The sequence below is a fragment of the Cornus florida genome, unplaced genomic scaffold (genome assembly GCF_030987335.1).
Source record: "Cornus florida cultivar Cherokee Brave unplaced genomic scaffold, ASM3098733v1 CherokeeBrave_3.0.0_Hap2_Chr03, whole genome shotgun sequence".
Lineage (NCBI taxonomy): Eukaryota > Viridiplantae > Streptophyta > Magnoliopsida > Cornales > Cornaceae > Cornus > Cornus florida.
The window spans coordinates 15,536,551-15,551,580 of record NW_026775573.1 but is presented as its reverse complement, the minus strand read 5'-3'; the positions used below and the strand labels follow the sequence as shown (position 1 = coordinate 15,551,580).

Sequence of the window (15,030 nt, the reverse complement as noted above, 5' to 3'; positions counted from 1 at the left end):
GTTATCATTTGTGTAAATGTTGTGGAAACAAACTTCTAGAACCCATGCATACAGTAAACTGTATATGTCATTGGAGGATATATCATATGGAAATACATACATAGCAATGCCTAAACATAAGCAAAATTAAAAAATAATTTCCTCCCCATAATAATATGTTTCCTTTAGATTAAATTTGACTGTTTGACAAGAAAATTTTAAAAATAATTTCCTCCCCATAATAATATGTTTCCTTTTGATTAAATTTGACTATTTGACAAGACTCAAGACATGTATTAAAATCCCATACCATGCAGCATAGAGTAACAATATTACAATATTTGAAACTGAGTAGGAAAGTGATATGTATAGTTGTGTGTGTGTATATATATATATATAGAGAGAGAGAGAGTGGTGATCTCTTGCCCAACGGTGAGCAAGAGAATTTATCCACACTTCGTGAAACGCTCATCAAACTCTCTCTCATCCTACTATGTCACTAGAGCACACCATATCATTTCAGTTCATTTTCTCTCTCTGTCTCGATCGATCCTTCATTCCTCTCTCTGTAAGCTAAGGTTTCATAAAACATATATATTTCATCTCCTCTCCCTCTCCCTCTCCCTCTCCCTCTCCCTCTCTTACAGATATTCTCTGTGTTCATGTTCTTCTAACACAACGCTAATCTAGGGCTTATCTTTGTGTTGATGGATTGAGTTTCTGAATCGATCAATTAAGGAGCCATTAAACGTGTTTTGGAGCTCTGAGAGACACACTTAGATTGCATTTTATCAAAGTCCTACATAATCGATCTTCCAGTCTCCAACTCACTACTCTCTCTCTAGGGTTTTCACAGCTCCAAGCACAACGTCCATGAGCACCATCTGGTATGTTTTTGCAATTTTTGTTCCCATTTCCTTTGATTAAAGGCCCTTTAAGGATTCATTTCATTCCATTTGAGTGTTCAATTTTGATATGTCTATTCAATTGTGGTTGATTTGAGCCATTTGAATTTAAATTCTTGTCATGTCCTTTTGAGAATTTTTTTTTTGATTGGATGTTTTGGATTTAATTTATAAATTAAATATATACATATATATGTATCTGTGTTTGCGGCGCGTGTATGCATAAAATAGACTACATAGGAGAGAACCACCGAGTTTTTATAAATTGCACACGTGTTATCTAGTATCTTTGTCAACAGATCATGAGGATTATCCATCCGACTTCTCCCAGTTTTAGCTATGGTCAAGGAAATGGGTAGTTTTTGTCCTGTATTATGTAAAATACAATAAGTAGGAGAGGACCACCAAGCGTTACAAATTTCTCAAACATTATCTGCTGATTCTGTTAACATTGAGAGGATTTCGAGCCGAATTTTCCAAGTTTTGGATATTATCATATACTATGTGGGCATATAAAGCAGTAATGGAGGGGATTGTGGGATGGCAAATTGTTGGTCTCATGAAGTTGGGGTTTAGAGGCACGGACTTGGTGTTTTGGCTTAATTTACATGAAGTAGCTACTTTCATACTTAACCTTTGTTTCCAAACTTCAGGTCTTCACTTTTACCTTTTGTACAAATCTTGGATTGGTCCTATAAGTTGAAGGCAAAGTGGAATATAAGAACATCAGTTGGATTAATAAAAGCTTGTTGATTCCATTATAGTTGAATAGCTAGCAATCATGCACAAATGTAAGAGCAAAAGCAATTAAGTCAGTTCACTAATTTGTATGACAAGTTATAGCACAATATTCGCGGCACTTATCCCAGTTAACGATTATCTTGTGGGACACTTTCACTATGGCATGCTGCAATACACATGTCCAACAGTAGTTTGAATTTGTCTTTTCGATAAAACTGAAAAATATCACGTCAGATGGTTTAGTGAAATCTCATTTTCTATCTCATATTTTTGAAATGACCTTATCTTGGGTTATTATTTCACTTTCAAGTTCCTGCAGTAAGATTATTTAAATCCAAAGGGGACTTCCTAACACAAACTATTGCCCAACAATTGAAAAAGAATAAATTTTGTGTACCATTCGTACCATGTTATAGTATAGGAGGGTGTAAATTGAATTTTAAATTGAGATCACATGTTTGAATTCAATAAATTCATCTGATCCTGACACCAACTCATTTAGCTATTGTGATCGAATATGCAATAAAGGGTGTTTCTGTGAGGATGAGGTTTTTAATTTACTGCTTATAGTTTGACATATCTTCTCCAATGCATGTGTTGCTTATATGATTTGGTGTATCCTGTTTCTGCTGCAGGCTTGCTTCTTTTTAGCAACTAATATCTGATGTCAGCTATTGTTATGGAATGGTATTTTTATCCTTTCTATTTGAAATTTTATTTTATATATTTAGAGAAAAAAATATTTTATATATTTTGTTAAATTCTGATTTTGGCAATGCGAGCTGGATAGTTTACTTTGCTTCTTCGTATTATGTTTCTTGATGAATCAAGTATGTCATTGGGACTTGAAGTTGGAAAATACCTTGTTGGATGGCAGCCCTACTCCTCGCTTGATTGTGACAGATTGACACTTGCGATGGTTTCTATTGTGAGAGCTTCAAACCCAAGAAAAACTATAGACGAAGGTAAATAATCCATGGCTTCCATTGCTCCTTGACACATGCAGCACCAATTAGGGTGCACGTCTTTATTTGAGTAAAATATTTCATTAATCAAAACATGCCTAACACCATTATTTTAGCAAAAAACCTATCTGGAAAGTGCTTTCAAACCCCAAAATCCAAATGACTCTCTATGGAAGGGAGGAAATATGGTCTCTGTTGAGCACCATAGCATGCACCCATCCATTCTCCCCACATTACCTCATCACACCCTCCCCCAAAGTGTTGTTCCTATATACTTAACCTAAACACCTTCTCAACTCTCTCTGCCTCCCAACCTTGAACCCCCTGATGTTTAATACTTTACACTAATCAAATGAAATCAAGTGAGACTTGCTTTGTTCAATATTAATATCAAGTATGTTCTGATGACTTCTTGTTACAAGTTTAATATCTTAAGAATATATATGTATGAGTCCTAGAAAAACTCTCAAGTGAACAAGCCTTGTTGAGTGTGACATTACTAGGACAATGATAATAATATTTGTTTCAAGCATCACAAATAGCAAAGATAAAGTTATGCCTTGTATGCGTCAACTGTCAATTATCGAGTTAAGAGTTTTTGTGTTGCTAGATTGATATGTCAACTTAGAACAGTGCATTAAAAAAAAGGACAATACTTGAGCAGGCAACTTATACTCACCACGTATGTGGCGCAATGTCAAACTGACTAGTGATCTTATATTTAAAATAATTAAAAATAAATAATTTGATAGCTATTGGGTTAAACCCAAATGGATCCAAATCAAATTCTAATTCTCTCTCCTCTCCCTCTTTCTCACGCTTCTATCACGTGGAAGCCCTAATCTCATCTGTTCTGTTCCTCTCCCCTTCTCTTTCGCTCATATTTTTACAGAGTTGGAGGATATGCAAAATCTGCAAATTGAAGTCCTGTAAACAGCAGTGGAATAGCAAGAGATTGAATGATACCATCATCAGAAAATCAGACACAATACGCAATCAAGAGAAGATAATATTTATTTACAGAAGTGTATACCCAACCATCAACATATTCAGCCTTTCCATCGAAGTCCGGTAAACAGCAGTGGAATAGCAAGAGATTGAATGATACCATCATCAGAAAATCGGACACAATACGCAATCTTGAGAAGATTATATTTATTTACAGAAGTGTATACCCAACCATCAACATATTCAGCCTTTCCATCCAAGTGGTAATATACTTCATCCTTGTTGTCCTTTTTGACAAGCTGCCACTCCTCCATTGAATTCTTATTCCCGACTCTATAACAATAGAATTGAGTTTTGCGATCAGGCGGACTTTGATTTGTATCTTCAACTGAAATGAGAATATAGCCCTTGATGACCGCATAACCGAGGACAGTCATGGGTTATTTTTCCTCCCAACCCTGAAACTGATGAGGTAGTAAAGAAGAATCCCACTCTTGATTACCATCATGATTAATAGTAGTATAAGCGCGAGAGAGAGAAGGGGAGAGGAACAGAACGGATAAGATTAGGGCTTCCACAGGATAGAAGCGTGAGAAAGAGGAAGAGGAGTGAGAATTACTACGTAGAATTTTATTCGGATCCATTTGGGTTTAACCCATATAACTATCAAATAATTTATTTTTAATTATTTTAAATATAAGAACACTTGTCAGTTTAGCATTGCGTCACATACGTGGTGAGTATAAGTTTCTTACTCACCGGTGAGTAGGCAAGTATTGTCCTAAAAATTATATGTGAGTGTACGGCATACCAGTCTCAAGTGTTAATGTTTCTACTAGCTTATATGTCTGCGCTTGGAAAACATCAATCTCAGGTTCTCAGGCCTCTCGTCTTCCCTCCATATTTTATCTCCTTAATTTTTGTTGCTTTCCTGGTATTATTAGACACATAGGCACTGATAAAACAATCGAGTGATGTTATATAGTTATTTAATGAAATGTTTCCTGTTAAATATGTGCTTTAGTTTTGTTGAACTTTTGGCATGATAAAGAATAATATGGCTGGTGGATTAAATAAGTTCTTCTCCAAAAGTGGGACGCACATTTATGTGAGTGGTGAATGGGGAAATGATGCCGACATAAAAAAAATCAGACATCGTGAAAATAGTCATGCAATAGTCATTTATTTTCTGGAGGTGGTTTCTTTTTTGGGTGGTGTTGATAAAGTTAGTCATTAAATCAAATCTCGGATTTTGTTTCGTTATAAATCTTGACTATTGTATTTTCATGTAGATTTTTCAGTTAATAATTATGCATTTAAGACAAACTTCTTAAGGTTGGAGTAAAGCACCGGTGAAAGGTGCCAGGTACGAAAATATTTTTGCTGGTTTAGAATTTGACTATGTAGTGAAAATATACCAAATTAAGAAGTCCAACAAATATGTCTTGTTGGTTTATTCAGGGATTGCAATTCGACCGTTTTCTCTGTCAAATGTACTTTTTTGCTCTGTTTCTGCTGCTATACTACTTTCACCTGTATTGTTATCTTTGTTAAAGAATTGGTTCTTCCTACCAAAGAATTTATTTTTACTATTGTATTTTTCTGGTAATAAATAAATTGAGTGAATTATAGGTTCGGGGTGACCTGTGGTTGCGGGAAAACGCATACAGTGAGAGTGATGCATGGGACTTATTTTATTTTAACGTATATTGTTTGCAAGGGCGAGTACCCCCTCGATGATATTCCGGGAAGGTATTCATTCTTCTACAACTAAACAAAACACAGAGCGTTTTTATGTATTTTTATTTTTAATTAATTTATTTATATAATGGACATAATAACAATAATAATCTTTTCAATCAATGATTGTTTACTTTGTTTTTCTTTTTTCTTACAGTGAGGAAATTGTTGCGTTGGTTCGCTGCTGGCCAGATCATGAGTATATCTCATTTCATTCGATCTTGATGAAACTGAAGTAGTTTGAGTGAATCTGCTTCTTAGAATCCTGAAGTTTGAGTGATGCTGCTCTTGGAACCCTTCAACAAAAACAAAAGATATTCAGTGAAAAGAATGGTATTAGGCTCAACTCTAGTGGTACAGGTGGAAATCTGTAGCGTATCACTCATGTTCATTATATTACATGCTTGTGTATAAGTATGTTTACACGACTCTGCTTGTGTAGTAAAACTATTCTAGGGATTTATAATTAATAGCTGTAAATGGTTATATACTTTGCTGCAATATTACAAACTACTGAAGAAAACTACCTAAATCTTGAAGGCAATATATTGATGCAGATATATAATATATACTGTGTTTTCACAGCCCACAAAAAATGGGAAACAAGATTAGAATAGTAAGAAATCTTACCATTGGCATTGTAGGATGTTTACATGAACTTTGAGCGAGGGCATTACTGCAACTTTCAGGAGCAGACGAGGGGGTGGATCTAATACTCTTTTTTCTTGGAAATATGAAATCTAATGCTAGTTTGGTTGGAAGAAGGATTGAGGAGAGTGGGATGAGAGAAGGGATAGATGATGCTTCTCATATTTGGTTGGAGGGAAAAGAGGAGATTGGTGAAGCATCCTCGATTCCCTCATAGCCTCTTTGTTTGTTTAAATTTTTTTTTTGGTCCAAAATTAGTCGGAAGAGAGGAGGGAAAGAATAACTAACCCTCCGAAAAAAAATGTAAAAACAATTTTAACCTTTTAAGTTATTTACCAAATAACTTGTTAATTCCTATGAAATAACTTTTTCGGCTATATCATATAAAAAATTTAAACAATACAATAATTATTATGGATTATAAAAATTAAAACAATGCAATTTTAAAAAGGAAAAAAAAAAAAAAAAATCACTTTTCTCCAAATTTTTTTAGCCCAAAAAAGCCTTCAAGGCACTGCTTGTGTCAGCCAAACAGTGCCTTGAGGGCTCTTTGGTTCAATTATGTTGGGGGAAAAAAGAAAGAAAAAAAAAAAAAGCCAAAAAAACTGATTTTTGGATTTTTTTTTTTTCCCAGCCAAACACGTCCTTATATTGGGTCTTGGTTACAGTGTTTTGGGCCTCAAAATTTAAAAAGAAAAAAGAAGAATCGGGCCCATTTTAACGACCCAAATTGGAGTAGGCTGGGTCGCCAAAAGGACAAAAATCGCAGGATTGGGCTGCTGAGCTGTAGTTTCTCGTCCTACTTAAATTTGGCTTGGGTCTCTCTAACATACCATATTAGGGCAACTTACAAATTGGGCAGCTAAAAAGTGGAGTAAATAACCAGGTCTCTCTATAAAACTCAACTCAATTTGTCTTTCGTTTTGGTTCTTCGCTCTTTCTCTCACAGAAAGTTGTTCGCAAACAGGAGTTCTTCATTATCTGCACTTACTTCACGCGCACACATCATCTGAGGATCATGGCCACTCCCATGGTTGAGGACGACGATCAGCTAGGTTCTATGTCGACAGATGATTTAAGTAGGGCTTCTCGACTTCTAGATACTGAGATTCGAGTGCTCAAGGTAAAATCTCTTTGTCATATTCTGTGGATTTCGTCTATTTTTTCAAAGTTTATTTAAATTTGACAATCTCTGTGTGAATCTATTGTGGTTTGAAGGAAGAGTTGCAGAGATCCAATCTGGAATTGGATTCCTTCAAGGAAAAGATAAAGGAGAATCAAGAGAAAATAAAACTCAACAAGCAGCTTCCATATCTGGTCGGCAACATAGTGGAGGTGATAAATTTTTTTTTTTCACCGAAAAAAGCTGGAAAATAAATTAGGGCTTTTATACTCTGTTTTGTTGTCAAAAATAATTTTATATGAAATTAAGAACCTGAAATTGGTAGGGAATAGATTATATGTATTTATATTTCATTTGAAAATAATCTGTGATTGCAATCTCATATTCTGTGCTGATGGAGTAACTTCTTCCTTTAAGTCATCAAAACATGTAGGCACTTGACTTCTAGATGTGTTGTATCTTCACCCAACATGATTGCCTTTGGCCTAGGTTTTGTGGGACAATAAACGATTTGTAACTTGTATAATAGATCTGACGGGGTTTGAGCCAAACTTCAAAGTATCAAAATATCACAAAACGTACTTCTTTTATTCTAATATTGGGATTACCTAGAGTCTAGAAACATTGAAAGCTACAGCTTCAATGGTGGTGTAGGTTTTAAGCAGAGGTCATCACATGTTTACTGTAGATATTGTTCTGGTCATTCACTGCGAATTTTCTGTCTTCAGATTTTGGAAATGAATCCAGAGGATGAGGCTGAGGAAGATGGTGCTAATATTGATCTTGATTCACAAAGGAAGGGTAAATGTGTTGTATTGAAAACGTCTACACGCCAGGTACATCATCATGTTCTTATGCATCTATTTGTCTTTTTTCAAATAGAAATATTATATAAATTTCTTTTATGTTTTCATCTTCTTTGGATTATATGCCTTTTGTTCCCCTCTTTCATTTCTTTGGGGAATGGGGGTGCAGTTGGGGGTGAGTAAGTTGATTTATCTTCAGAGCAGCTCTTATTTTATGTCAAAATTATCGATTTTTTAGGCATTAATTTTCTAATGATATGTATAAACCATTTTCAGCGAGGTACTATTTTATATGCAAACTTGAGTTTGTATGTCAATGATTATACTCAAATCCTGATTGCTCCTAATATCATTTGTCAATTTTGTTCTGTTCATGCTATTAAGGTGGCTAATGTTTGAAGACCCTCAAACTTTATCTTGAAACACCATTCTTCCATCTTAATTGCAGACAATTTTTCTGCCCGTGGTTGGTCTGGTTGATCCTGATAAGCTAAAGCCCGGTGATTTGGTTGGGGTGAACAAAGATAGTTATTTGATATTGGATACCCTGCCATCTGAATATGATTCCCGAGTCAAGGCTATGGAGGTTGACGAAAAGCCCGTAGAAGACTACAACGATATTGGAGGGCTTGAGAAGCAGGCAAGTTTCTTATGGCTCTGAATACAAGTTTCTAATATTTGTCTACCTGATATATTACTTTTAACTTGGAATTCATTCTCATTTTGACAGATCCAAGAACTAGTTGAGGCTATTGTTTTGCCGATGACTCACAAGGAACGGTTCCAGAAACTAGGAATTCGTCCTCCCAAAGGAGTGCTTCTGTATGGACCTCCTGGGACTGGGAAGACTTTGATGGCCCGTGCATGTGCAGCCCAAACCAATGCTACTTTTCTGAAGCTAGCAGGTCCGCAACTTGTACAGGTATGTTCGTTATAAATTATTTTTTTGAATGTTTTTGGATCTTGTTATATTTAACTTTGGAGATTGCAAATAGTTTTTTTTTCCTTTCCTGAAAAAGTGTATCAGTTCAGTTTTTGAAACATACGGTTTCTTTTTAGTAAAGGATTTTGATTACTTTTTGATGGATTTGCGTCAAGTATTCCTGTACTGGATCTTTCCCTTTGAACCTTTTTTGGTGCGCCAGGAAATGGAATATTATTCTTGTTTCTATTTGTTGCTTGTATAATGGAAATTTACTCTTTTGGTTTGGATGTTAAGAGACGTTTGGACTTGTCAACAAAAAATTTCTGTTAAAGTGTATCTGGTCTTAACTATGGAGATGACATTTTTGTAAATGACTTGAATAGTTACATGGAACTCGATTTTCCAGTTGGTAAAATTGACGAGAACATTATTTTCAGAATTATAAAAGTAATTCTCCTATACCTTTTTTTGCCATCCATAACAAAGAATATCATTTATTCAAGTATTTATTATCAATAGTAAATATTTTTTACAATTGAAGAAGTAATAGTACTTGTACTGCTCATAGATGTTCATTGGGGATGGAGCAAAACTTGTTCGTGATGCTTTTCTACTTGCGAAGGAGAAATCTCCTTGTATTATTTTTATAGATGAAATTGATGCTATAGGCACAAAGCGATTTGACAGGTATGCCATAACTCTATTTTATGTGTAATTTACTTAATCTGCCTTGGCAATTTCTGAATCATGGTGTAATGGAATTTGGGATTGAATACTTAAAGAGGTTGTGTCTTAATGGGACTAATTGATTGTAATTCTTTCTTTCAATACAGTGAAGTCAGCGGGGATAGAGAGGTTCAACGAACAATGTTGGAGTTGCTCAATCAGCTTGATGGATTTAGTAGCGATGAACGGATAAAGGTCTTTATCTTTGCCTTTAATTGAACATACTTTTAGTTTTCTGGTCACACGCTCAGGCAATTTTGAACATTTAGAAGGTTTTGAATTCCATAATTAGCGGATTTTATTTGTTCCCAACTTTTGTGGCATGGAGATTGCATCTTCAGAACATCTTTACTTTGATGGAGGGCAGATATAATTCTGGGCTATGGTTTCTTCAGATCATAGTTTTCCTCATCAGCTGAGTCATAACAGATTCATTATCTTGAACCATGCTTCTGATCCCACCAACAATTGTGCCATTACATAACTAATAAAATTTCAGTTCACTTAATTTATTAACTGAGTTGGTAATTCTGAACTTCGTATTCTCGTGAATTGCAGGTGATAGCTGCAACAAATAGAGCTGATATTTTGGATCCTGCACTCATGCGTTCTGGTCGATTAGATCGTAAAATTGAGTTTCCTCATCCCACTGAAGAAGCCAGAGCTCGAATTTTGCAGGTGTCCTTTTGAGTGTCCTTTTATAAAGTTTAAAGTATCTCATTTCTCATGATTGATGAAATCTTATTGAATAATTTGCACTGGGATTGCAGATCCACTCTAGAAAGATGAATGTTCACCCAGACGTCAATTTTGAGGAGCTTGCTCGTTCCACCGATGATTTTAATGGGGCACAGTTGAAAGCTGTTTGTGTGGAGGCAGGCATGCTAGCTCTTCGCCGTGATGCCACTGAGGTCTCTCTCTCTCTGTTAGTGTTTTTTTGTGTGTGTGTTTTGACAAACTTAATATTGGGAAAGCTAGGTTAGATGAGATGACTAGGACATTAGGAACCAACAATAGCACTACTTGATTAACCATTAGATCATGTTGTGAAATTACTTTCCAGGTTGGACATTTGAAGCTTACCTTATTTTTTAAAAAAATGTCCTTTCTACAAATCCTCCACTTTTGTCATCCAGTTTTGGACCTCACAAAAGAGTCCTGAGAGGGTAGAATGCTTGTGCAATACATATTAAGATCACATGAGCTGCTTTAGGATCCATAGTCGACTCCCAATTCCACAATAGTACCTTGCAACTTTATAATGTAATTTTTGTATTTCTTTTTCATGATTTTTTCATCTTATACTTTGTGTATGGTTGTGTAAATAAAAAGTTCATTATGCCAGTGAAATTTTCCTTTTATTTATGGAGGATTAATGTCCTAGAAAATTATTGGGGAGAACTTTTGGAAGTTTTTATGCTCTAAACATTGTCTTAATTATTTGTATTTTTTCATGAGGTTTAGGTTTGCTCATCATATACTTAGTGTTTTTAGATATTATCCATCTCATTCTGTGGATCTAAAGATTCTTGATCTGATCTCTCCATACCTCCTTACTGATCCAGCATAGAAACTCAATTTCAAGAACCTTTCATTATATTAATTGACGAGGTTTAAAACTCTTATGAAGTAGATTGATTTATTCATCATTATAAGCATCATGCCATGTGTTGAAAATTTGGTGAAACATAGATGGAGAAATTTAGTATTTTTTTTTTATTGTGTCTAAACTTCATTTTATTCTGGAAGTATGATCTCAACAGTCTGCGAGCATGAAGTTCCACCATGTGATAGGAGCATATAAAATTTTTAAGCACCATGGATTTTTGTGCTGTTTTCATGTTATATAGCTAACTACACATCTACTTCACTTGTGTGAATATATTGGGAAAGCTGGGTTAGATATAGATGACATGACTAGGACATTTAGGAACCAACAATAGCACTACTTGACTGGGGCAATGTGTGTTCTTTGGTCAATTACTTTCCAGGTTGGACCTTTGAAGCTTACCTTATTTTTAAGAATAGGAGAAAAGGTCCTTTCTACAAATCCTCCACTTTTTTCATCCAGTTTTGGACATCACAAAAGAATCCTGAGAGGATAGAATGCTTGTGCAAAACATATTAAGATCGCATGAGCTGTAGGATCCATAGTCGACTCCCAATTCTACAAAGTACCTTGCAACTTTATATTGTAATTTTGTGTTTCTTTTTCATGAATTTTTCATCTTATAATTTGTGTATGGTTTTGTAAATAAAAGTTGCTAGTGAAATTTTCCTTCTATTTATGGAGGATTAATGTGCTAGAAAATTATCGGGGAGAGCTTTTGGAAGTTTTTGTGGTCTAAACATTCGTCTTAATCATTTGTATTTTTTTCATGAGGTTTGGGTTCGTTCATCATAGACTTTTAAGAATTCTTAAGTTGCACAAGTGTTTTTAGATATTATCCATCTCATTCAGTGGATCTAAAGATTCTCGATCTGATCTCTCCATACCTCCTTACTGATCCAGCATACTTTTAAGAATTCGTAGGTTTGGGTTTGTTCAACGCATGCTTGTAAGAATTCTTAAGTTGCACAAGTGTTTTTAGATATTATCTATCTCATTCTGTGGATCTAAAGATTCTCGTTCTGATCTCTCCAGACCTCCTTACTGATCCAGCATAGAAACTCAATTTCAAGAACCTTGCATTATATTAATTGACGAGGTTTAGAACTCATGTGAAGTAGATTGATTAATTCATCATTATAAGCATCATGCCATGTGTTGAAAATTTGGTGAAACATAGATGGAGAAATTTAGTATTTTATTTTATTTTATTGTGTATAAACTTAGTTCCACCATAGTGATAGGAGCAGATAAGCACCGTGGATTTTTGTGCGGTTTTCATGTTATATAGCTTACTACACATCTACTTCACTTGTGTGAATATATTTTGAAAACTTGGAGTAAGCGTTTGGTATTTTCCAGGGGAAGTCACATGTCACTCGATTTTTCTTCTCTCGCTTTACTAATACAAAGCATTCATTCGGTGTTTTCCAGGTGAACCATGAAGACTTCAACGAGGGTATTATCCAAGTTCAGTCTAAGAAGAAAGCAAGCTTGAATTATTATGCATAGATTCCGAGTCTCAGAAGATTGTACCAGTTGAGGCTGGTGGTGGAGAAGTGCTGCAGACTGTTTACCATCCTTGTAGCGATAACTTTCCTTCAAACTGCTGAATTATGTAACACTAATTTTTCTTCAATTTTAGTTCCAAATTAGACTGGATGTCATTGATGGTACTGTAGTTGATTTGATACAGGTGGACATCCAGTAGTATTTGGGTTGTATGTAGTAAGAACAACAGCAAAGTCCTGGGTTTGATTTTGATAATTTATCCATCCCTCTCAGGTTACTATATAACAAAAAATGGTTCTGTCAGGCATGAATAACCATATATTATGAGACCTAAAATTATCTCCTTACTTTTTTGGCCACGTCTATAATTATAAATTCCGTGCTCGATAATGAAAAACTCAAAATAAATTTTTATTTTTTTATTTGTCCAAAAATATCAATTGGAGCACACGCATTAAGATCTGTATGCCAAAAATGATACTTATTTCGCAAAAATTTCCTCAACATAGAAACATGGAAAATATTGTGGAAACGATGTAAATGGTCTACACGATCCGTAATCATAAATGGTATCACGAAACGTGGTGACTTCTCTTCTTCCCAAAGCCCGTCACTCCGTTCATGGGAGAAACTTTGAGAAAAATTTGATTCCTAACTTGAAACTATAGTTTTTACCTTTGACCATTTTTCACAGGATGTCATTGTGTATTTACCACACTACCCTATAACTAACTTTTTTTAATAAAAAATAAAAATAAATAAAAGACAAAATATCTTAAATGCTTTCTCTAATAAATTGAGGTATTATTATTACATGATCCTAAATTGACTAGAGTATTGTAACTCCTCATATGGGCCTTCTGTCTAGTTTATGTGAACTCGTGCCGAATGAGTTTCCTCCTCCTTTTCTTCTACAGAATTGGAGAACACGTGTTCATTAATTTTTTCATCATTTGTAGTTCTATTTATTTATTATTTTTTATAACACTTCTTCATTTGTATTCATGGCCTTGTTCAGTAGAGAGTAAAAAGACGAAAAATCATTCAGAGCACAAAACTAAATAGTAACTTATTGAAGTTTCAAGCAAATGAAATCCTTGAAATCTTTAAGGTGAGGAATGAGGAAAGCTTTTGAGGCCAAAAAAGGATTTACAATCCCACATTTCAAATCATATGTAAGTGGGGCTTTAACTACGTCCCTTTCATGGTTGTATTATATCCTCAGATATATTGTATTATATTACAGACTAGTTGATATAATCTAGTTCTCAAAACTCTTTTAGTAGATAGAAAATATAGAAGTGAAAGAAATACACATGAACATATATGTATATATACCAACGGGCCAGTGGCCTAGCGGTATTAGTCTTTTACTTTCCAAAGGAAGGTCAGGGGTTTATGTCTCAGAAGAGACAAGTGTGTGCGAGTACCAACTAAGAAAATAATAATAATAATAATAATAATTTTTATATATTACAACTTACTATAATCAAATACACACACATATATATATGTTTGAATGAACTGGCTTTGGAGGGAGAGCATAAAGAGAAGATGCAAATGGAAAGGAGAGAACAAAAATAGGTTTGATTGGAACAAAGGAATGCAAAAGCTTTTTATATTGGAGGGTACTTTTGGGATTAATCAAAAAGTATCAATCATATGCATCACAATATGGTAAGAAAGCGGTTGGAAGTAAAATGTAAAGTGACAAATTGTTCACTTTTGAAACTATAGGGACGGACTCGCTCACTTGGTGAAACTTCAGATTTTTTTTTTTTTTGCACTTTTGCCTAAATACTTTTTACAATTAAAATATTTTTTAATTTATTTGGTAAGAATATTTGTTTAAACCCTTTTATTGTTAATTTTACAATAATATCCTTTAATAGGATGTTAGTCTTACTATATATATGATAATATCAACTTTATTAAGGAATGAGTGTAATTATCTTTATAAAAAATAAAAAGACAAAATTGTCTAATGAAAAAAAATTACCTAAAGTATTCAACCTCTACCCGCAATTATCTATTAAGTTAAATTTGATAACCATTAAAAATACTTTTAATATATATCAAACATATCCAAACGCAATCTTATACTTTCTTTAAATTTAAATTTTCTAAAGTAAATTTTTTTTATAATATATGAATTTTAGTTAAGGATTCAAAATAGTAAAGATTATAAGATTTGAGCCATATTCTAAAAAAAAAATTACTTTATTATATCTCACAAATTTCCAAATTCTAATAACATAATTTGTATATACGTGCACCGCATTTGGATCGGTTAGTAGCTCAGGAACAATAGACCTTCCTACTACCGCCCTATCCCTAGCTCTTGTGTGTCTTTTCTTGTGGGTTACACCACTAAGGTTCGAATCCCTGACCTTCTTTTAAGAA

The 15,030-nt window shown here is 34.3% G+C and overlaps 1 protein-coding gene and 1 long non-coding RNA gene across 3 annotated transcripts; both read left to right on the top strand.

Moving 5' to 3' along the window:
- The first annotated feature begins 322 nt into the window (after positions 1–322).
- LOC132299658 (uncharacterized) lies at positions 323–6,165 on the top strand. Its single transcript, XR_009480157.1, has 5 exons — positions 323–866; positions 2,261–2,312; positions 2,457–2,590; positions 5,171–5,290; positions 5,436–6,165. It is a non-coding gene; the product is annotated as an uncharacterized LOC132299658 (long non-coding RNA).
- Positions 6,166–6,744: 579 nt separating this feature from the next.
- LOC132299657 (26S proteasome regulatory subunit 6A homolog A-like) lies at positions 6,745–12,930 on the top strand. Of its 2 annotated transcripts, XM_059796410.1 has the most exons (11): positions 6,745–6,812; positions 6,894–7,049; positions 7,145–7,261; positions 7,778–7,885; positions 8,304–8,495; positions 8,586–8,777; positions 9,349–9,467; positions 9,614–9,701; positions 10,065–10,184; positions 10,277–10,417; positions 12,550–12,930. In XM_059796410.1, exons 2-11 carry the CDS (start codon positions 6,945–6,947, stop codon positions 12,625–12,627), a joined length of 1,260 nt encoding a protein of 419 aa, XP_059652393.1. In that variant the 5' UTR covers positions 6,745–6,812; positions 6,894–6,944; the 3' UTR covers positions 12,628–12,930. The 2 variants fall into 2 exon arrangements, with proteins under 2 accessions (XP_059652393.1, XP_059652394.1); XM_059796411.1 differs by lacking the exon at positions 6,745–6,812 and having other exon boundaries at positions 6,822–7,049.
- Positions 12,931–15,030: the final 2,100 nt, after the last annotated feature.

Coding starts and splice junctions, on each gene's coding strand:
- LOC132299657 (XM_059796410.1), top strand. CDS start 6,945: ATGGCCACTCCCATGGTTGAGGACGACGATCAGCTAGGTTCTATGTCG. Junction 7,886..8,303: donor TGAAAACGTCTACACGCCAG/GTACATCATCAT, acceptor TCTTAATTGCAG/ACAATTTTTCTGCCCGTGGT. Junction 9,468..9,613: donor GGCACAAAGCGATTTGACAG/GTATGCCATAAC, acceptor CTTTCAATACAG/TGAAGTCAGCGGGGATAGAG.